This window comes from Rhineura floridana, chromosome 5 (assembly GCF_030035675.1).
Source record: "Rhineura floridana isolate rRhiFlo1 chromosome 5, rRhiFlo1.hap2, whole genome shotgun sequence".
In the NCBI taxonomy this organism is placed as follows: Eukaryota; Metazoa; Chordata; class Lepidosauria; order Squamata; family Rhineuridae; genus Rhineura; species Rhineura floridana.
In genome coordinates, this window is record NC_084484.1 from 186,664,249 (window position 1) to 186,685,347 (window position 21,099).

The 21,099-nt window shown below is 45.8% G+C and overlaps 1 protein-coding gene across 12 annotated transcripts in view; it reads left to right on the top strand.

Annotated features, from left to right (window-relative positions):
• NUMA1 (nuclear mitotic apparatus protein 1) overlaps positions 1–21,099 on the top strand; it is a 122,924-nt gene that overhangs the window by 64,646 nt on the left and 37,179 nt on the right. For 11 of the 12 annotated variants that reach the window (XM_061629195.1, XM_061629184.1, XM_061629187.1 and 8 more), the window contains exons 5-13: positions 699–781; positions 1,129–1,209; positions 1,735–1,819; positions 2,997–3,108; positions 5,946–6,103; positions 7,372–7,489; positions 8,507–8,624; positions 10,826–10,966; positions 19,790–19,915. In XM_061629195.1, coding sequence (XP_061485179.1) covers positions 699–781; positions 1,129–1,209; positions 1,735–1,819; positions 2,997–3,108; positions 5,946–6,103; positions 7,372–7,489; positions 8,507–8,624; positions 10,826–10,966; positions 19,790–19,915 — 1,022 coding nt within the window. Of the gene's footprint in view, positions 1–698; positions 782–1,128; positions 1,210–1,734; positions 1,820–2,996; positions 3,109–5,945; positions 6,104–7,371; positions 7,490–8,506; positions 8,625–10,825; positions 10,967–18,275; positions 18,380–19,789; positions 19,916–21,099 lie in introns of those variants that run through there. The other variant, XM_061629196.1, reaches the window with a different exon arrangement.

Consider the following 21,099-nt stretch of genomic DNA (forward strand, 5'->3'; position numbering starts at 1 on the left):
GTTCTCCTTCTGCCTCCCTGTCCCCCTTGTGCAGGAGAGAGAAAACTCAGCCAGAGACACCTAGTCGTCTGGAGGTGGGTCTTTCTTACCTTGGGTAACCCAGGGAAACGCCATTCCAAGCCGGATCTAAGGTGTAATCCAAAGATGCTCATGAATCTGTGGCCCCCGCCTCCTCCTCCATGCATGAGGACACGCTCCTGTGGAACTGCCTGCCAGTCAAAGCCTAGAAGTAGTCCACTAAGCAAGCTGCCAGGGCTGGGGGAGGAGAAGCCATTGCAATGTATATACTGCTTCTAAGCAGTAAGTGCCCTAGTGACTTTTCCCGGAGCAGATAAAAAGACAAAACATGCATAGATGTAACACAATCTATTTATTTATTAATCATTTGATTATATCCCGCCCTTCCGGGTCCCAGCAAGAGCCCAGGGCGGCACTAACCTTTAGAGTCTAAAGGGACACAAATGTAGTGGTTGCACTCCCCAACTCTGCTGCCAAAAACCTGTGGAGATCTTTTTTTGATAAACCATGACCACTGCCCTGCAATCCTGTGAGGCTCAGTTTGGCACCCTTGCTACCTGAGGATGGGGGCAGGGCTTGTCTTTGGGTTCCATAACTATAGTAGAGCGCTTTTCCTAGGGTTGATGCTGTGATGGAATTCAAGGATCTATTCTTTTTTTTGTCCACTTTTCTCCTTCCAGAACTTGGTAAGCACAAATCTACTGCACAGAACGTGGTATCTGAGCAGAAGCTTTTAGCAGCTGAGGAGTTGGAACTAGCCAAGGTATGAGCATGTCTGCTGCTCTCTCTATTCAGGGCCTCAGCCTGAATCTTATGCAACAGGGCAGGGGGCAATGGTTAGCAGTGTCATAAGGACAAGCCATTGTTTTGAACGCCTATGCAGGTGGTGTGATACATGGGAGGAGCTGTTCCAGCTATGGTGGAAAGATCGCTGCCAGTTCTGAATCTGCATGCAGCTTTTCTTGAAAAAGTCCTTAGGACATCTGTAGAAAGCTCACTATGATATCTTTGCATCTTCTGTCTGGTAAAGCACACAGCTAGTGCCAGCCTTGCCCATCCTTTGTGGCATGTGATATTACTTCTCTCTCTCTCTCTCTCTGCCTCTCTCAGGTGGCCATGTTGCTGTTTTACTATGCTTCCATGAGTGATAAGCTTCCTAGGGAATGGACCACAGTTGATTATGACCTCCAGGTAACATAAACCTTGTTCCTCCAACCACAGATTCATGTTAGTTAAGTGGCTTGTTTGGTTTATCCTATCCTGTCCAATCCATCACTGCCACTAATTTATATTTATATGGGATCCTGGTCAGCTTTTCTCCTTTGATGCCCACGAGCGTTGGAAGAATTGTCTGTGGTGATGATTGGAAGGATGGGGCACATTCCAAAAATGAGAGCAGAGTCAAAAGCTATATAGAAAAGCCTGGTCAAGGGGCCAGAGGATAGGCATATTTCCCCCTTGATCTCTTCCCCTGGCTTCATGTGTGCCCAGGAGTGCCAGTTGCTGAGAATCCCAAGTGGGGAGACCGCTGTTGTGCACAGGTCCTTCTTGTGGGCTTCCCCCATTGGGGCATCTGGTTGGCTGCTGTCAGAAGAGCAGGGTGCTGGACTAGATGGGCCCCCTTTGGCCTGATTCAGCCGCCGCCACAGGGCTCTTCTTACGCTCACAGTTGCTCATGCTGCCCTCTCTCTCCCTTCCTCCTTCCTGTTCCCTCAGGCGGAGATGGCCAAGTTCCTGAACTTTATGTTGTACAACGAAGATTGCCTTGGTGAGAATCTGGAGGCCTTTCTTCAAAAGAAAAGTAAGTGCCGGGTGAGCATGGGGGACTGAAATGTAGTGGGACAAGGCTGCCAAGCCAGCTACAGTGGCCCAGCTCAGGGCAGTTCACATGGTTTGCTCTTGAAGCTGCCTCTCCGAAGGTTTGTTGACATGCGAATGAGCAGCAGTGCGTCTTACAGCCTCCCAAAATGTGTCTCCTGCAGCACTGGTGGATCTCTGTTAAGACTGTGCTTCCTGTAGGATGGCCTAAAGAGAATAAAGACTGAAATAGCTAATAGTGTCATTTGGTGAGCTGTCTGTTGAGACGAAGGTATTTAGGCATCTATTCAAAAAGGCCTTGTTGAACCACTGTCTGTCCTTTTCACCACCGCTTATGAAGCAAAGTAGGAGCCACGTATGTCAGTATTAGCACAGCAGAAGGCACAGAGAATGGGAGTGTTGAAGGGGTGATGCTGGATGAGCTTCTGCAAATTGGCCAGAGTGAGCAGGAGCTTTAAAGGCTGGAGATACATGTTGATGCAGAATTACTGGGGTTGAGGGCTGGCTCAAAACGTATGGATCGTATTTGGACGCTTCTGACAAACCCTTGCCTGTGTGGATGCTCCATCTGGTGGGCAAAGCCAGTCCATGGGCATGCAATATCTGCTCACCATTGGTGTACATCCCTGGCATTGGCCACATCCTGCGTCTGCACATAGATGAGCGAGAGGATTTTAAGCACGGCTGGCTTTCCACGGTGGATACAGAGCAAATACTACTTAGCAGCCTCCATATGGGGGCCACAAACTGCTGAGAATACTGGAGAGGGGTGCTAGTTGTCATCCCAAGATGCCCAGTACAGAGTTCCGAAGGTAGATTGTGTTTTCCTTTAGACTGACTGCCTCTTGCTGTCAGGGAATACCCCTTTATCTTTTTAGAATTAATCTGTCTCCCCCCCCTTCGGTATTCCTAATTCTATAAACCTCTCATAGCCCCACGCGTGTCTTTTTCTTCCTGCGCTAAAGGCTTTGAATATTGAAGCCTTTTCTTCATAAGCCAGTGGATTTATCCATGTGATAAATTGAGTTGCTCTTTTCATGAACGTCTTCAGCTGACCAAAGCTGGTGGTGATAAAAACCAACTCTGGACTCAAGGTTTTGCTCCTCTTTGCTCCAGCTAAACTTGCTCTGACGTCCAACATGCTCTTCCTCTTCCTCCAGTGCAACAGTCATCCAGTATCTCCAGCACCAGCTCGGAGGAGAACACCCCACCAAGGCGAGAGGTACACTTCTTGAAGCTGCAGAAGGTTGCGTCTTCATCCAGTATAAATAAGTAAGTGGTTCATGGATTGCTTCCCAGTTTCACAGGTATGATCCCGGTGCTGTAATGCCACAACAGCAGATTAAAATCCCTTTCAGGTCAGTTGAAAGATCTGACCTAGGACCTGCCAAGTGAGACTAAGTGTGATGCCAAAGTGACACCAGATCTTTGTTTCAGGTCTAAGTAAATTGCACGACACTTTTCTCTCATTTTCTCTCCGACGCTGGAGGCATTCAAGAGGCAGCTGGACAGCTATCTGTTGGGAATGCTTTGATTTGGATTCCTGCATTGAGCAGGGGGTTGGACTCGATGGCCTTCTAGGCCCCTTCCATCTCTACTATTCTATGATTCTATGATGGTAGAATCTAGGTTTTTGCAGAATTCTGAGAGACTGTTGGATGCATGGAATTCATAGTGTGCAAGGAGAGTGAAGAGGTGTTGCAGGGGTGATAGGGAGTTGTATAGGATGGGAAGCTCCTCCACGAGGCTCTTGTTGGTGAGGTTTGGAGGCCTGGAATGGTGGTGATTCTTCCACCAGGGTGCCCGCCACCATGTGGGCAATCGGTGTGTCAGCCGCATGAAACCAAATGAGCAAATCTCAATTCACACATATGGGTAGGCTAAGAGATCTTGCATGTTACACTTCTGCATGAAGTTTGGAAAGTACATGTATAGCTGCTTCGGTTATGTTTTTAATAGTATACCCTAGAAAGAAGATTACATTTAAATCAACTTTACAGAAAGTTTTTAACATAGAAGATAATAAAATAAAATTGTAGATGAATGACAGTCTATCAAATATCATAGATTATAGTCATCTGGGCAGCAATATGACTTCACAAGGCTTTGGGTCTCAAAGGTTCCAGTTAATTAATTAACAAAATTTATATACTGCTTGATTGTATTAAAACCTCTAAGTGGTTACCAAGAAATAGTAAAATTATCAATAAAATTACTTGAATTTATTTTTTGTTAGATTTAGATTTCTCTCCACCATGTTTTTCCTGGTGGCCAGTTCAAACAGTTTGAAGGAAAACTGGGGAAATTACAATGCACCCTCAACAGTTTTCCTTTAAGCAGCTCTCACTCCAGACCTCTAAATAGTTTCAGGTTAAATTTTAAAGAGCAGTTTTGTTAGGTTCTGCTTGAACATCTCTCTTAGGGGAAGGGCCGTAGCTCAGTGGCAGAGCATCTGCCTTGCAAGCAGAAGGTCCCAGATTCAACCCCTGGCATCTCCAGGGAGGGTTGGGAGTGACTGTCAGGATCCCTCCTGCTGCCACCACCTGTCAGGTCCCACCAGTCAGGATCCTGGTTTTTATTTGTTCTCTCACCGGCTCTAGCACAGGTCACGCAAGATCCCACTGCTAGGCAGTACCACCAGCCACTCCCTATTTCACAATATTGCCTTGAGACTTTGCCTTAGTCTCCTTCTGGCTTATTGTTACTTTGTGTTTGGGTGCACTTGCAGGCCACAACCCCCCTGTATCTTTGTGTCTATAAAGCATACAGCCCTGGGTTGCTCTGGATACTTGATGATGTTACACTATCTCTTCACGGCTGCCACCATTTGATACTGTTTCCCAACCTTGGTAAATACCTTGCCCACCCTTCTGGTCTGTGAAAGCCCCAGCCAAGGATCAGGCTTTTGGTAAACCAAGGAAATATTTATTTATAAACACCAGGAAATAACAAGATTACTTAAGGTATATTTAACAAGCGTATGGTTTCATATATTGCGTTACTCTTTATGTTTCTAGTCATATATAATCTGCCTCAATACCAGCCTAATACAATCCAACCCACAACCAACTCCAACCCACAACAACAACCGACCCTCTCTCAACTGTCACCCTCTCATTTATACCTTCAGCCACTCAAACGCTCAGCCAATCATCATACAGCATTCTCTAGCATTCTAGTCCATGTACTCCCCCCTCTCACTCAGTCCACTTACCATATATACTGTAATAAACCTGCAGTTACCATATTTACAGTAATATCTATATACAGGGACATCACAGTGACCCCTGCCTGAAATCCTGGAGAGCCACTGCCAGTCAGTGTGGACACTATTGAGCTAGATGAGCCAATGGTCTGATTCAGTCTAAGGCAGCTTCCTATGTTCCCATCTGTTAGTGATGCACAGGAGAATTCTGGAAGCATAACTGGGAGATGAGCACTCAACCAGCAGTGATGGAGATGGTGGTGCATGTTGTAGACCCTGAACGTTGTACTGTGCTTGGCACTCCCTTTGTGATCTCACAAAGGGCCTTGTTCAGCTGGGTTTTCATTGTTATCTACAGTTAGAACTGCAGTTGTGATTAACATTAGCTCTGCTCTCATTGAATGAATGGTGCCAGATAAGCAGGGATTTGAACTCTGTTTCAATCCCTTCCATGGTAGTATCCCTGGTTCTCCCATTGCTAGTATTTGCTGAACTTGAACAAAGAGGAGGTAGGAACAACTGCCTCCATTGTCTTGCTCTAGATATTCTTCCCTGGCCCTGATTATAACAGTTGTGGTGATGGTCTGCAGGACCTTATCACTTGCCCTGTGGCTTGAAATGACCTTCTGAGTGAGGTTAGCACAGTGTGTCTCTGATGGCACGCTTAGAGACACTGCAAAACATCCCATCTCTTTGTGTGGTCTCTGTCAGCTACATAAGTCAGATGGCTCTCTGAATGTAGCTTTTATTGGCACTGTGTGGGATTTTTAATGGAGGTTGTTGAATCTGAATTGTTAAGCTTTTATTCTTGTTTCATTTTAAATGTCATAATGTAAACCACTTTGGGAAGAGTTTTTTCCATTTAAAAATAACATTCACATGTGCATGGGTTGGTACTTTGCAGATTGCTCCCTGGCTCATCTACCTCTCCCATGGGTGACATCATGCAGACACCCCAGTTTCAGATGAGGAAGTTGAAGAAGCTGCTGGAAGCTGAGAGAGAAAACCGAGACGAACTAGAGCACGAGTTGGCTGAGAATCGAAAGCTCATTGATGAGAAAGGTGAGGGAGCCACTCAGCAGTGTGGGTGGGTTGTTGCCAGGGATTTTGCTCGAGAAGGGCACTGTTAAAAGCACTTCAGTTTGTCTCCCCCCCCCCTTTTTTTTTTTGGTGGCAAGAAGCAATGCAAGTGCTCCTGCACCTTTGAATTGTAGTGTGAGAAGATGGGGGGGGGGCTAACGGGGTAGCTTGACAACAAAAGCAACTCAAGCAGTTCCTTGCCGCAACATCTGACAGGCCACTCCCCATGGTCACTTAAGAGCAAAAGCTGCCTTCTACTGAGTGAGCACATTGGTCCATCCAGCCCAGCATTGGCACTCTGACTGGCAGCAGCTGCCCAAGGTCTCTGGCAGAGGTCCTTTCCAGGCCTTCCAACAGATCTCCTTTAGCAGACGATGGCCGAGACTGAACCTGTGACATTTCCCATGCAAAGCATTTATGTTTTGCGGCTGACCAGGGCCGTAACTCAGTGGTGTAGCATCTGCCTTGCATGCAGAAAGTCCCAGGTTCAGTCCCTGGCAGCATCTCCAGGTAGAGTTGTTAGGGATTCCCTGCCTGAAACCCTGGAGAGCTGCTTCCAGTCAGTGCAGACAGTACTGAACTAGATGCACCATTGGTCTGACTCGGTATAAGGCTGCTTCCTATGTCCCCATGTGCCATTTCTCAAAGCAGCAAAAGGCCTTTTGACTGCTCATGGGACTTAAAGACCATCTAGCTGGATAGGCTGCTTTGAGACAGGACCGTCTGCTGACTAGTTCCCAGAGGAACCTACACCTGCAAGCAGAGAGATGGTTATTTGTAGAGGATATAGCTCAAGATTACTCATGCACATAAGCTCAGACAAGCCATGTAAATGGCAGTTGCTAGATCACCCAGGTGTTTGGTACCTGAGATTTTTTAGCAGCTTGGAGATCCTTGATGTATTTATAGATGTTCTAATGTTTTTGTTGTTTCAACCTGATGTTGTGTGGCTGTTCTGGTCTCCTCCCCCCCCCCTTCCAAATTCTGCAGTCAGATAAAGATTTTGCCAAGTGAGCAAATTGCCTCAGACATCCAAATGATGTTGTCATTTTTCTTTTCCCCCCTGTCCTGCTCTGTCTGTGGTGTAACCATGTTGTTTGATTGCTAGGAAGCAGAAGATCACACAGTGCCCCTCCCTCACAGAGTACCTGGATCTGTATGGAGATGGGCACGATTGCTGCAGGGAAAGCCAACATGTGCCTTTTAGATTCTAAACTGTGTGTGTCCTCCTTCCTACTCTCCTGTTCCAGAAACACGAATCCTGATGATGAAACAACGGATCGACCGTCTGACTCTCCTCCATGAGAGACAAGCAGCTGATCAGCTGGAACCCAAGGAAATGGAGGAGCTCAGAGAAAAGAATGAGAGGTGCTTCCTCAGGCTGCCCTTGTGTGCACTGCTGAATTGTTTTGGCACAGATTTGGAGTGCTTGATTGCTTTCCACTTGTGTTTTGAAGCTGAGCCATTGTAACTCCCTCAGTCTCTCCTTCCGTGTTCTCCTTGCTTCCCATCTCTCTCTCCACTGTTCCATTCTCCTTGTTCTTCCTTCCAATCTCATTTGTGCCCTAATGAGCTCCCTTTTAAGAAATGGTGGGGAGCCATTTAGTTGCTGCTGCTTTGTACTCAGGTCGCAGCTGGCTTGTGATTGCCTCCATCTGCTTAGACTTGATTCTGATTTAAAGCCTCTGAGAACTTAGGTGTGCTCTTCCTCTTTCAAGTGTGTGGCTGTCATTCAAGTTGGAGAGGAAGACTAGTTTTCTTTCCCCTTGGTTACTACTCCCTCTCCTAAGCTCCTGAGCACTTGCTTGGAAGGGGGAAAGATCTAGAAAGTTGGTCCCTATTTATATCCTAGAGAACTATGGAAGTGGTAAGCAGGAACTGATTTATTCAGTCTAGGGTTTCTTGACCTTCTGCTAATTCCTTGAGTAAACCTCTTTTTTCAGAGGTTGACCTGAGCCCTGAATCTGTGGGATGCTGGTTTATCAGCCTTGAAGAGCCTTGTACAAATGGCATATTTCAAAGACCTTTGCACTGGACTCTTGACACCTTCCTAGTAATTAGAGGGTAGCTGAGCTGATCTAAGTTGGAGCTCTATAAAGCAGTCACAGCACCAGCATTGCCTTTGCAAGCCTTACGAGCTGTGGAATGAGGCAGGCAGCTGGCATGTCTTTCAAACTGAAGAGCACCTGGCCTTCTAGGAGAAGCTCAAGCTCCAGCTGGGTGTCACCTGCTTCCTGTGATCTGCACCTTGTGTTGAAGGAGCTGACCTAAGTCACTGCCCTGCTTTTGGCTCCAGAGCCAGGCCAAAGCTGAAAGCTGCTTTGTCGCTGCCCTCAAGTAGCTCTCTTGCTTCTTGTCATGCCTGCCTTCCTCTTTCTCCCTCAGCTTCCTCATGCGCCTGCATGAGACACTGAAGCAGTGCCAAGACCTGAAGACTGAAAAAGGCCAGATGGACCGGAAAATCAACCAGCTCTCAGTAGAGAATGGAGATCTCACTTTCAGGGTATGAAAAGCACCTGTTTTGTGCTGCAGCGCTGCAGTCTCCAAACATGGGGGCAGGGGTGGCACTCCAGTATTGGACCTGCAGGCATCCTGTTTGGAAAGGAACTGAGCTAGGTGGAGGTGTTGCCTCTGCTATAAGCTCAGGATTCTTTTGCCATGCCTTGCCATCTCTGAGACGTTTTATTGAGTAACTGGACATGATTTTGGCCTTGGAATAGAAGGGTACTGAGGTGGCACCCTGGAGAAATGTGACCTATTCTTGGCTCCAATGTGCCAAGCCCATAGTGAGCCTTGAATAAATGGTTTACTTATTTACTAAAAATATGTATAACCCACCCTTCATCTGTGCAAATACCAGGGTGTGGTACAATACATAAAATAAAACAATACAATAATTTTTGTATGGTTACCTCCCCCAAGTTTGAGAAGAAACCATTGATAAGCACTCTTTGGTTACAGAGGTGTACTAAAAAGCTTATCAATGGTTTCTTCTCAAACTGGGAGGGGGGCGGGTAATGAGCAGGGTACTTCAGGGTTAATTCCTGGGCCCAGCGCTCTTCAACATTTTTATTAACAACTTAGATGAGGAGGTGCAGGGAATACTTATCAAATGTGCAGATGACACAAAATTGGGAGGGATAGCTAATATCCTGGAATACAGAAGCAAAATTCAAAGTGATGTTGATTGGCTGGAGCAATGGGCTGAAAACAGAATTAAATTTGACAGGGATAAGTGCAAAATTCTTCACCTAGGAAAAAGAAACCAAAGGCACAGTTATACGATTGGGGGGGGGGGATACTTAGCTCAGCCATACTACAGGTGAGAAGGAACTTGGAATTGCTGTTGATTACAAGCTGAATATGAGCCAGTGATGTAATATGGCTGCAAAAAAGGCAAATGCTATTTTAGGCTGCATTAACAGAAGCAAAGTCTCTAAATCACATGAAGTACTAGTTTCCCCCTATTTGGCACTGGTTAGGCCTAATCTGAAGTACTGCGTCCCATTCTGGACACTGCACTTTAAGAAGGATGCACACAAACTAGAACGGGTTCAGAGGAGGGCAACGAGGATGATCAGGGGACTGGAAACAAAGCCCTACGGAGGAGAGACTGAAAGAACGGGGCACGTTTAGCTGTGAGAACAGAAGACTGAGGGGAGATAGGATAGCACTCTTCAGTGTTGCCACACAGAGGAGGGCCGGGATCTCTTCTCAATTATCCCAGAGTGCAGGACATGGAATAATGTGCTCAAGTTGCAGGAAGCCAGATTTCGGCTGGACATCAGGAAAAACTTCCTAACCGTTAGAGCAGTGTGACAATGGAGCCAATCACTTAGGGAGGTGGTGGGCTCTCCAACCCTGGAGGCATTGAAGATGCAGCTGGACAGCCACTTGTCAGGGATGCTTTAATTTGGATTCCTGCATTGAGCAGGGGGTTGGCCTTATAGGCCCCCTCCAACTCTATGATTCTATAGACCTATTAATTTAAAAAGTGGTGATTTGGATGCTTTGATTTGGATTCCTGCATTGATCAACAGATTGGACTCATAGCCTTAGAGGCCCCTTCCAACCCTCCTGTTCTAATCAATCATAAAATTAAAAAACATGGCATCAAAGTAAAGAGAGGCAAGTAAAAATATCAGCAGAGCAGGTTAGACTCTGAAGAATGTACAGGGGCATGTTCAGCCTCCTTATACAGAGTCAGACCACTTGTCCATCTAGCCTAGTGTTGTCTACTCCAAGTGGCAGTGGTTTTCCAGGGCCTCAGGCAGAGGCAGGTCTTTCCCGTCATCTGATGCCTAAGGTCCTCTTGACTAGAGATGCCAGGGGCCAGACCTGCAACACCTGCCACGAGCAAAGGATTTACTCTGCCTCTGAGCAATGGAGCCCTTCCCTGAAAGGGTTAAGTCCTTTTCTCCTCTCCCCCCCCCCCCGGTGCATGGGCTTCTCTTGGCATTGAACGCAGGGTGTCCTTGCACTGGGAAGAAATCCTATTTCCCCCCTAGCCCGACAAGCCTGACCCAGGTATAAGCAGCCATGTTCTGCCAGAGTGTTAATGCCTGGCTTGGTCTCCTGCCATCTTTTTTCTTGTTCCTGTGTATCATTACAGTTCTGTATTTGTTTTTGAAGGTTTATTCTCCTTGGTCTGTCAGCAAAAATTGAACAAAGTCTGTCCCTGTGTTGTTGTTTTTGGTAACTCAGCTGCGAGAATTTGCTCGCAACCTCACGGAAATGCAGGAAGCCATGAGCGAGCTCTCTGAAGAACACAACGCGGCTCTGAGGGACTGGGAGGAGAGGAGAAGCCGCCTGGAGACTGAACTCCACAGTGCCCTCAGCGAGAAGGTCAGTAGGCAGGGAAAGGCCCCTGCGAGCTCAGGGCAGGAGGTCTGGCGTCTCAGGCCATGTAGCCCGTCATAGGGAGGGCCAAAGGAGTAAGTGTGTCCTTTGTATGCGCTGGAGTGTGCCAAAAAGGAATGAGTTCCCAAGACCCCTGCTCCTGGTCAAAAGCATTTGCCTTTTCACCTTTCAGCAGATGCAGAGCTTGAGTCTGACTCAGAGGGGCAGGGTGGAGGGTCACTGCCATCCAGAAAAATCATCTCCCCGGCCAGGAGACCAATCCACACTGTGCCTAGGTTCAAGGGGCTGTTTGTGGTGTTGGGCCAGAGAGACAGAATGGGGATGTTATTAGTGTACCGCTCACCCCACTGCACTACAGCCTCTTTGACCAAGCTGGCAGAGGTACTCTTGGACACAGTGTTGGAGATCCCCTTCACAGCAGCATTGGGGGACTTCAGTATCCATGCTGAGGCTCCCTCAAGTGGGCTAGCTTGGGACTTCATGGTCTCTGTGACGACCGTGGGGCTGTTTCAGTGCATCCTTGGCCCAACACATGTACCTGGGATGTGCCCTTGGCCTGGGTTTTGCCACTGAGTGGATTGCTAATACTCTGTTGAGTGGGGGTTTGTTTTGAGCCTATAGTCACGGATGGATCATTCCCTGGTGTGGTTTGGGCTGAACGTGGCTACCTCACGCTGCAGGGATTGGGGACCTATGGAGATGGTCAGTCCTCAGAGACTGAGGGAATCTGATGAATTCCTGAATACTCTGGGGAAATTTCCAACTGACATGACTGGCGGTCCTGTCAAAGCTCTCATCACGCTGTGGAATGGTGAGGTCGCCCTTGAATGCCCTCAGCATTGCTGTGGAGCATATAGGTCACCTTGGTACTCTAGTGACCTGTGTGCAATGAAACGGGAAGATAGATGGCTAGAGTGGAGATGGCGTAAATCTCAGCCTGAACCTGGCCGAGCACATACATTATTGTACTTAACGTGTGGTGCCAGTGAAGAAATCCTACATCTCCACCACCGTTGCACTCCCAAGGAGCTGCCTGGCAGAGCATTTCCAAGTGGCAAATGGTGTTTTGTTACCTGACCGAGAGAGCGTTGCTCTGACATCCTCAGAGGCCTGCTGTAACAATTTGGGAGGCACTTCAGGAACAAAATCACTCTAATTTGGACAAAGTTGGATGCCACAAGTCCAATGGAGGCATCCAGAGCACTGTCTGTCCCATCTGTTCTGGATCAGTTTTGATTATTGTGGCCTAAGTATGTAGACAGGCTGATTGAAGAAATGTGGCGGACCTCTTGCCCCCTTGACCCTTGTCCATCTTGGTTCCTTAAACCTAGCCATGGGGAGCTGACTGGGTGGCTCCTGGGAGTGATCAATGCTTCTCTGGAGGAGGTTAGAGTACCATGTCCACCTTGAAGGTGCCGGTGGTGCGTCCCCTCCTTAAGAATTCTCCTTGGACCCAGAAGTGTTGCATAACTATTGCCCAGTGGCAAATATCCCTTTTTGGGGCAAGGTGCTGGAGAAGGTAGTGACAGTCCAACTTCAGGCATGCTTGGAGGAGACCGAGTATCTAGATCTATTTCAGTCTGGCTTTAGGCCTGGTCATGGCACTGAAACTGCCTTGGTCAGCCTGGTTAATGACATTTGTCAAGAGAGAAATGGGGGGGAGTGTGACCCTGCTTGTTCTCCTTGATCTCGACTGCTTTTGATAACACTGACCATGGCATCCTTCTGGAGTGGCTCAGGAAGGTGAGGGTTAGGGGTCACTGTACCTCAAGGATATTTCCAGAAAGTAGTTATGGGAGGGTACTGTTTGGCACCATGGGAGCTGCCTTGTGGTGTCTGTCCCACAAGGTTCTATCTTGTACCCCATGCTATTCAACATATATATGAAGCCACTGGGAGTGGTCAACAGGAGTTTGGAGTGACGTATCATGAATGTGTGGATGACACCCAGCTCTGTCCCTCTGTTCCATATGAATCAGGAGATGCAGTTGAGAGGCTAGACAGGTGTCTGGAGGGCTGGATGTTGGCCAACAGAAACTGAATCCTGAAAAGACAGCGGTGCTATGTGTTCCAAGTTCTTTAGGAGATGAGAAGACAGTCTGTTCTGAATGGGGTTTCACTCCCCTGGAAAGAGTGGGTTTGTAGCTTGGGGGTACTCCATGATCCAGTGTTGTCACCAGAGGCTCAGGTAGCCTTGGCGGCTAGGTGTGCCTATATCAAGCTCCAGCTGGTTTACCAGCTACGGACCCTTTTGGACAGATATTACTTGGCTGCAGTGCTCCGTGCTCTGGTAACTTCTAGATTGGATTATTGTAATGTGGTCTATGTGGGGCTGCCATTAAACACAACTCGGAAACTTGAACTGGTCCAAAATGCAGCGGCCAGATTACTGGCTGGGGTTTATTTTATTTTTATTTATTTTAAAAGTTTATATCCCGCTTCAGTTCCAAAGAATTCTAAGCGGCCAAAAACAATAACATAGTGCAAACACATCATACAATATACAATATATAAAAAATATAAATTATCTCTCACGCTACAATTCAAAAGCTAACCGAAATAAAAAGGTCTTAACTTGGCGATGAAAACTAATTAGAGAGGGGGAAGAACGAATTTCCTGCGGAAGAGAATTCCAAAGAGTTGGTGCTACCACCGAAAACAATTTATTCCTAATGCCAGTCCGATGAATTTGGGAAAAAGAGGGAATATTAAGGCCAGGGTCTAATGAAGATCTTAAAGGACGAGCAGGCTCATAAAACGAAAGACGATTTGAAAGATAACTAGGGCCTGAACCAGATAAAGCTCTAAACGTTAAGACTAGAATTTTAAACTGAACTCGATAAGGAATTGGAAGCCAGTGCAGTTGTTTTAGGAGCAGGGTAGTATAGACTCGCCAGCCTGCTCCTATTAGCATCCTGGCAGCTGCTCTTTGGACTAGCTTCAGTTGATGAAGTATTTTAAGGGGAAGTCCAGTATAAAGCGAGTTACAGTAGTCTAACTTAGACGTAACCAAGGCATGGGTAACCGTGGTTAGGTCAGAGAGTTCCAGGAAAGGGCGCAATTGGCGAACCAATTTTAGGCGGGCAAAGGCGCGTCTGGAAGTTGCTAAGACATGGGCCTCCAAAGTCAAGGCCGAATCCAGAAGGACACCCAGACTACGAACCTGGGTCTTTAAAGGGAGTGAAACTCCATCTAATAACGGTACATTCCCTATTTCCAACTTGGTTCGGTTCCCAACCATCAGCACCTCTGTTTTATCTGGGTTCAGTTTCAGCTTGTTCTGCGTCATCCAGGTCTTAACTGCTGTTAGACAATTATTTAAAGGGAGGATAGCATCTCTCGTATCCGGAGGGAAGGAAAAATAAAGCTGGGTGTCATCAGCATATTGATGAAATCGAATTCCAAACCTCCGGATAACCTCTCCCAGCGGTTTCATGTAAATATTAAACAGCATCGGTGAAAGCACTGAGCCTTGTGGTACTCCGCATGACAACGGCCAGGGATCAGAGCTAAAATCCCCAAATAGTACTCTCTGTGATCTGCCCTCCAAGAAAGAGCGGAGCCACTGAAAAACAGTGCCTCGTAAGCCCATCTCAGAGAGGCGGCCCAAGAGAATATCATGGTCGATCGTGTCAAACGCTGCTGAAAGATCAAGAAGGACTAACAGAGAAACTTTCCCCCTATCTAACTCTCTCTGGAGGTCATCCACTAAGGCCACCAATACGGTCTCAGTTCCATGACCCGGCCTAAAACCAGACTGAGATGAGTCATAGTAATTTGTCAGCTCCAGAAAACTCTGGAGCTGAGAGGCCACCACTTTCTCAATAATTTTACTTAAAAAAGGTAAGTTGGACACAGGACGAAAACTGTCTAAGCAGGACGGGTTCAAGGAAGGCTTTTTTAATAAGGGAATAACGATTGCTTCCTTTAGGCTTCCTGGAAGGTGGCCTTGCTGAAGGGAAGCGTTGATCACCTCACTGATCCGGTCTGCGAGTCCCTTTCTGGACTGTTTTATCATCCAGGAGGGACATGGGTCCAGTGAACACGTGGTGGGTCTCATCCCTTCCAAAAGATTATCTATATCAGCGGGATGGATGAGCTGAAATGAGCCTAAAGTGGAAGAGCAGATAGTAACTGTAGTAGAGGGCATAGCATCGATTACAACATTATTAGTATCAAGATCAGAACGAATCTGGGCAACCTTAGTACTAAAATATGTGGCTAGTTCTTGGCAACGGGAGGCAGAATGATCGAAATTCGGCTTATGTTGATCATGATTAAGCAGATCCTTAACCACCCGGAAGAGTTCTTTTGGTCGGCTGTCAGCAGACGAAATGGCAGCCGAGAAAAAGGCTCTTTGTGCCGTAAGTCTAGATGTCATATAATGCTTCAAAAAATTCCTAGCCTGAAGTTGGTCAAAAAGGTTCTGTGTCTTCAGCCAACGACGCTCTAAGCCCCTGTAAATCCGTTTCATATCTGCCAGCTCTTTAGAAAACCATGGGGCAACTTTAGATCGAGAATGAGTAAGTGGACGTAAAGGGGCAATAGCATCTATAGTCCTGGACATTGTATTGTTCCAAGAATCTACTAAATCAACAATAGAATCACTAGTTCGGGGAACGAAAAATTTTTCAACAGTAGATAAAAAAACAATTGGATTTAATAATCTTTTTGGGCGAATCATTTTTAAAGGATTCTTTCCTCTAAAAGGAGTATGTAATGGTGGTATTTTGAATTTAATCAAGTAATGATCTGTCCAAAGTAGTGGGCGAATAGATAAGTCACTAATTGTCAAACCCTCTTCATCAGAGCCAGTATAAAAAACAAGATCAAGAGTATGACCAGCTCTATGTGTGGGTTCCTTAATTAACTGCAGTAGTCCCAAAGTGGTCATAGTCGTCATAAAATCACGGGCCGCACCATATAAAGAGGAGTTGACATGAATGTTGAAGTCTCCCAATACTAACAGTTTAGGGGACACCAGCATTAGTTCCAAAATCAAATTCGACAGCTCCTGCAAGGTGGTTATAGAGCAACATGGGGAACGATAGATCAATAAAATTACCAAACCATTCTGACTGCCAGATTTTAGACTAAGGGCTTCAAACCCAGGGAGAGATGGGAGCGGCATTCTAGTCAAAGAGATGGTCTCTCTGTATATTATTGCTACTCCACCTCCAGGATCCCCAAGCCTGGGTTGATGTAAAACCAAGAAGCCGGGCGGGCAAAGACTGATCAAGTTCACTCCGCCAGCTTCATCTAACCAGGTTTCGGTAATGCATAATAAATCAGCTTGTTCATCCAAAATAAGATCTTGGATAATCACAGATTTCCTATTTACAGATCTTGCATTAACAAGCAGGATCTGAGATCCAAAAAAATTATTTGGAGAAGAGGTCTGTCTCTCTTTTTGAGCTAATTGTACAGGAATTAGTAAGTGGCGGTATGCTCTACCTTCCGTGGGGCGGTCATATGGTGTCAGCTGATTATAATTCCCTCTACCCGATATTGTGGGGATAGGATTTCTATCAAAGACCCTTGGTAAACACCCGCCCTGATTCTCCGGGAAGGGGGGCATACGAGAGGAGGTCAAATCTAATTGTGATGAAACTCAAAAGGGAGCGGCACCAGATTCTGATAGAGATCTATATCTAAGAGGGTCTAAAAGCGATTGGTCTCCAAGGGAAGCAGAGAGTGCCGAATCCGCCATAACAATTTTTTCTGAGGAGCCACAGGCAGTTTCAGCTACTAAATGATGATTAGAACTTTTTGTACTCTGTGACAACCTGTTATCCTGCAACAGCCTAAGGAGATTGTGCAGGTCATCAATGATGTCTTGTAGACCCATGTCAGAAAAATTAGGAAATTTGGTCACTAGTTCTTCAACATGGAGCCCTTGGGGTATCAGAAGCTGACCAGCTGGCTCTATTCGTTTAGGATACTCAATTAAAGATGGAGATACAGCAGAAAAAGACGCCGATACTTTATAGTCATTACAGTTGGTTGAGGAGTCCCTAGAACTCATCAAAGCACCTAGGCTAGGAGAGGGTGAGGGAACAACACGATCCTGACATGATTCTCTTAAAAATGGTGATTGATCGTAGGAACTCAATAGGGCTCCTGACCACTTAATAATCAGGGGGGAAGGAGCCGCCAAATTTAAAAAGTATCTATGTACAGAAATACCTTGCTCCCAGAGCCAGAATTTCTTGGCTAAAAACAAATTGACCAATTTACAAGATACCAAAGAAAACAATACTGTAGACTCAGTGGGAGAATTAGACAAGACAACAAATTTAACTAAATCTTTAAAATTAATTGGACCGATATGCCAAGATTGAAATAATCTCAAATAGTACAGTTTTGGATTAGGCGGTTGTACACAGAAACTAGGGTATGGTAAGTGCGAGAGAACTATTGAATTCTGCTGGAGTTGTAAAGACCAACGATATATAGATTCTTTCTTTACAGAGATTTGATTCTGCTCCGTTGTCTGTGTCTTCATAGTGGAAGGAGAAGGGGATATACCTCTCAAAGGTGGTTGCAATAGCGGGGGGGGGGGATGCTTCGTCGGAGATGTCACACCTGGTATATGAGCTGAGGAAGATTGTCCTGAGCTCTTCCTAGTATGTTCAGATGAAAGGGCATCCTCTAATAATTTAAAAAGTTTACGAAAATCCATCTTTCCCCCCCGGGACGTTTATAGTTCTTTATATTCTTTGTTTTCTTTATTTGGATTATGTTCTTAGATCGTTTCTTCTTTTGCCCTTGATTTTGGGACACTTTCTTCTTCATAATCAGAGAAGAGAGATTAGGCAAAGGATTCTCAATGGGAACATCCAGTTTAGTTGGTGATAGTGACTTCAAGAACTCTTCAGTGAGGGTTCTTAAAAGGTTGTTGGTAACAAAAATAAAATCTATTATGGATTTCAATTGTTCAGAAAATATGGCCAGGTGAAGAGATAAAACAGAATCATTCAAGGGAAATTGGAGAAGACTTCAATCATCATTGGAGACAGAGGGATTTTGGATTTTTGAAAGATCTTCAATTTGAATAGAAGGTATCTTATTTGCCAGGGATTGAACTGTTTGAATTAGTTCTGATTCTCCTGAATGCTGCCCAGATCGAAGCTCCGCCTGAGCTAATTCCACCACTAAATTTGGAGTGGTTGGTACAGAAGACTCTTGCAATAGGTGGAATACTTTAGAGTCTAGGGACCAGTCAAGTTTTTCATTATTTAAAGTATATGCTGGAATGGAGCTAAGATTCACATCAGGGCTTGGCTCCTTTAAATCTTGACCTGTTGTTGAGCAGGAAGAAGGGTGCGGTCCTTCTGTTTCCCTGTTCTGTTCTGATTCTCTGTTCTCTCCATTCATTCTATGTTTCTAGCCAAAAAAGTGAGTAATCTTAAGTTGTTTCTTATTCTTACTCTTTAAGATATCCTTATCTACCAGTATTGTTTCTTGCTGGAGTTCTTGCTGGAATTCAAGGTCTCGGCACATTCTCCTTGTGAAAACCATAATTAAGCAGCTGGGTAAAAATAGAGACTGAGTGGGAGTTGTGGTTATAATTTAGAGTTTAAAATTCACTATCCCAGTAGCAGAGCCACCACAACATAAACAGAGGCTATTAAAATAAAAGTTTAAAAATAAAAATTTAAGAAATTAAAATAGAGGTACTCAGACTACTCAATTCTCCTCCACAAGGCCTCAGAGGACATCAGGCAGCGTCTTTCCACCAGCAGCCATCTTCTCCCCATCCTGCTTTTAGAACTCCTATAGCCCCTGTTCTAAAACAGTTGCATGGGTTGCCAGTTTGTTTCCAGGTCCAATTTAAGGTGCTCATGTTAGTGTTTAAATGACTTAGGCCCAAATATGTCAAGAGACTGTCTCCTTCCCTATAGACCCTCTTGGGTGTAAAGATCAACAGAAGGGACCCTCTGGGTAGTTTCACCACCCTCAGAAGTTTGGGGGATGGTGGCGTGAGAGAGAACTTTCTCTGTGGCAGCCCCTAAGTTGTGGAATTTGCTCCCTACAGGGGTGTGTCTGGCACTTTTGCTATACAGTTTTCAGTGAATTCTAAAGATACACCTCAGGCTACGGAAAAGAGGTGTATGTTTTCAGGACCCACCCTACTCCTGTGAATGTGATGTGTTTTAGTGGTGAAGGACAGGCAGCAATAATAATATTTAAGAAGGTTGTGGGTATCTGAAGTCATCATGGTGGCTCTTCCAGTTGTTGTGCTGCACACAGTCATAGAAACATAGAATCATGGAATTAGTAGAGTTGGAAGGGGCCTATAAGGCCAGTCAACAATGAAAGCCTCTCTAGAAACACTAACAAGCACTGTTGAAAGTGCCCCCCCCTTTGAGAGAGAGAAGGTCACCTCTGTGCTCAGTTCCAGAAGTCAACCATGGGCAGCAGAAGTGATCAGGTGGGGTGGGGAAAGAGGTGCAGATAAGCCACATGGGGTTTTTTCCTTGATTGGCGCCACACATAGGCACACGTGTGGCTGACTAGAAAGGCTCCCTGGATGGAAAGGAGGAACTGAGCGCTCATGCTACAATGCTACATCTGTCACGGAATCATGGAACAGTATAGAGTTGGAAGGAGTCTATAAGGCCATTGAGTTCGGCCCCTATTGTTACCTTTGCCTCCCTGGATCAGAAGAGGTATGAGCATGCAGATCTGCTTCCAGCAGCTAGAGGTGATGTGGCCCTTGGTGGGGGGGTTTGGACTGATTGGGTTGATGGTCCTTCTCAACTCCAGTTCCGTAATTTCATTCCTCATTTGTGTGTCGTTGCCCAGAGATGCTTGGAAGAGAAGCTGGAGATTCTGCAGGGGAAGAACTCGGTGCTAGAAGACCAACTGGCAAAGCTGAAGGACAACAGTTCTCTTCCAGAGAAAGGAGAGGTCATGGGTGATATCTTGAAGGTAGGAACAGGGGCCGGATAGGGCTTACTAGCAGCAGAGGGCTCACGTGCAAGAAATGGCACATGGGAGCTGTGGGTGTTGGGGGAGGAGGCTGGTAGGTTTTCTCTTGGTGGGGTTTCAAACTCACCCCTAAAAAAACAAGCATTGGTCACTTTGCAGTGTAGCTAAAGAGATCTCCCCAAATTTTGACCTACTTGAAAATGATCCTTGAATTCTGGGTCTGATGATTACTGTAATGTAGTAATTTTTGGACACGGTCCAAAGCCCTAAGCCAGGGGCGGGGAAGAAACAGTGCATGAGAGCAGTTTCTCAAACCTTAAAAACTTTGGCCCGCTTCTAAGGCCACATGTTTTATTTTATTTATTTAACAAACAAATTAAATAAATAGTAATAAATACATATTTTAATTGGTATTGTTTGGACTTATATACTCTGCATTTCCATAAAATATTCAGGGCTGGTTACAATCAGAATCAAAACAAATAAAAAAAAAAGCCTACCCATCAAAGCTCTCTTCAATGCCCACCTAAAAGTAAGCAGTGAATGGGCCATTCGTGGGGCCTTCCTCGGGAGGCAAGATTTTGGGCACCACAGCTGAAACTGTCTTGAGTACCAATCTCAAGAGTACCCTGTATCAGGCAGCAGGGAGAGTCAAAGCAGGATCTCAGAGAAGAAATGAGGGTGTCAGGCGGTGTCTTGTGGAGGAAGCCAATTCTTGCAATATTCTGGTCCCAGGGAACTCAGGGCTGTAAAGGTCAAAATCAGCACCTTGAATGAGTTGGCCACCAGTAATGCTGGCACAAGATCAGCACAACTCAGGATGATTGACTGGATGCTATCTGAACTCTTGCAGTTGCATATTAAACCAATGGAAGCTTCTGGAATGTCTTGTATTTGGCACCAAATTTAAACAGTGCCAAATGCAAACCCTGCTGCCAAGCAACAGTTGGGAGTGTACTCTTGATTGTTCCTTGCCAGCCACAGCTTCACATGTCCCAAGCCTGACATCATTTGACATCATTTGAGTGATTGGGCAGGGGCATGGCTGGCAGAATATGGGCCGGAGATTCCTCAGTACTAAATTAGACTTAAGAGTTGCACTTATTTCTTAAGATATGCCTATGGTAATATTTGTAAAGGGATTCTGCAACTGCTGTGCTCCAACATACAAGCCAGTGACTCAT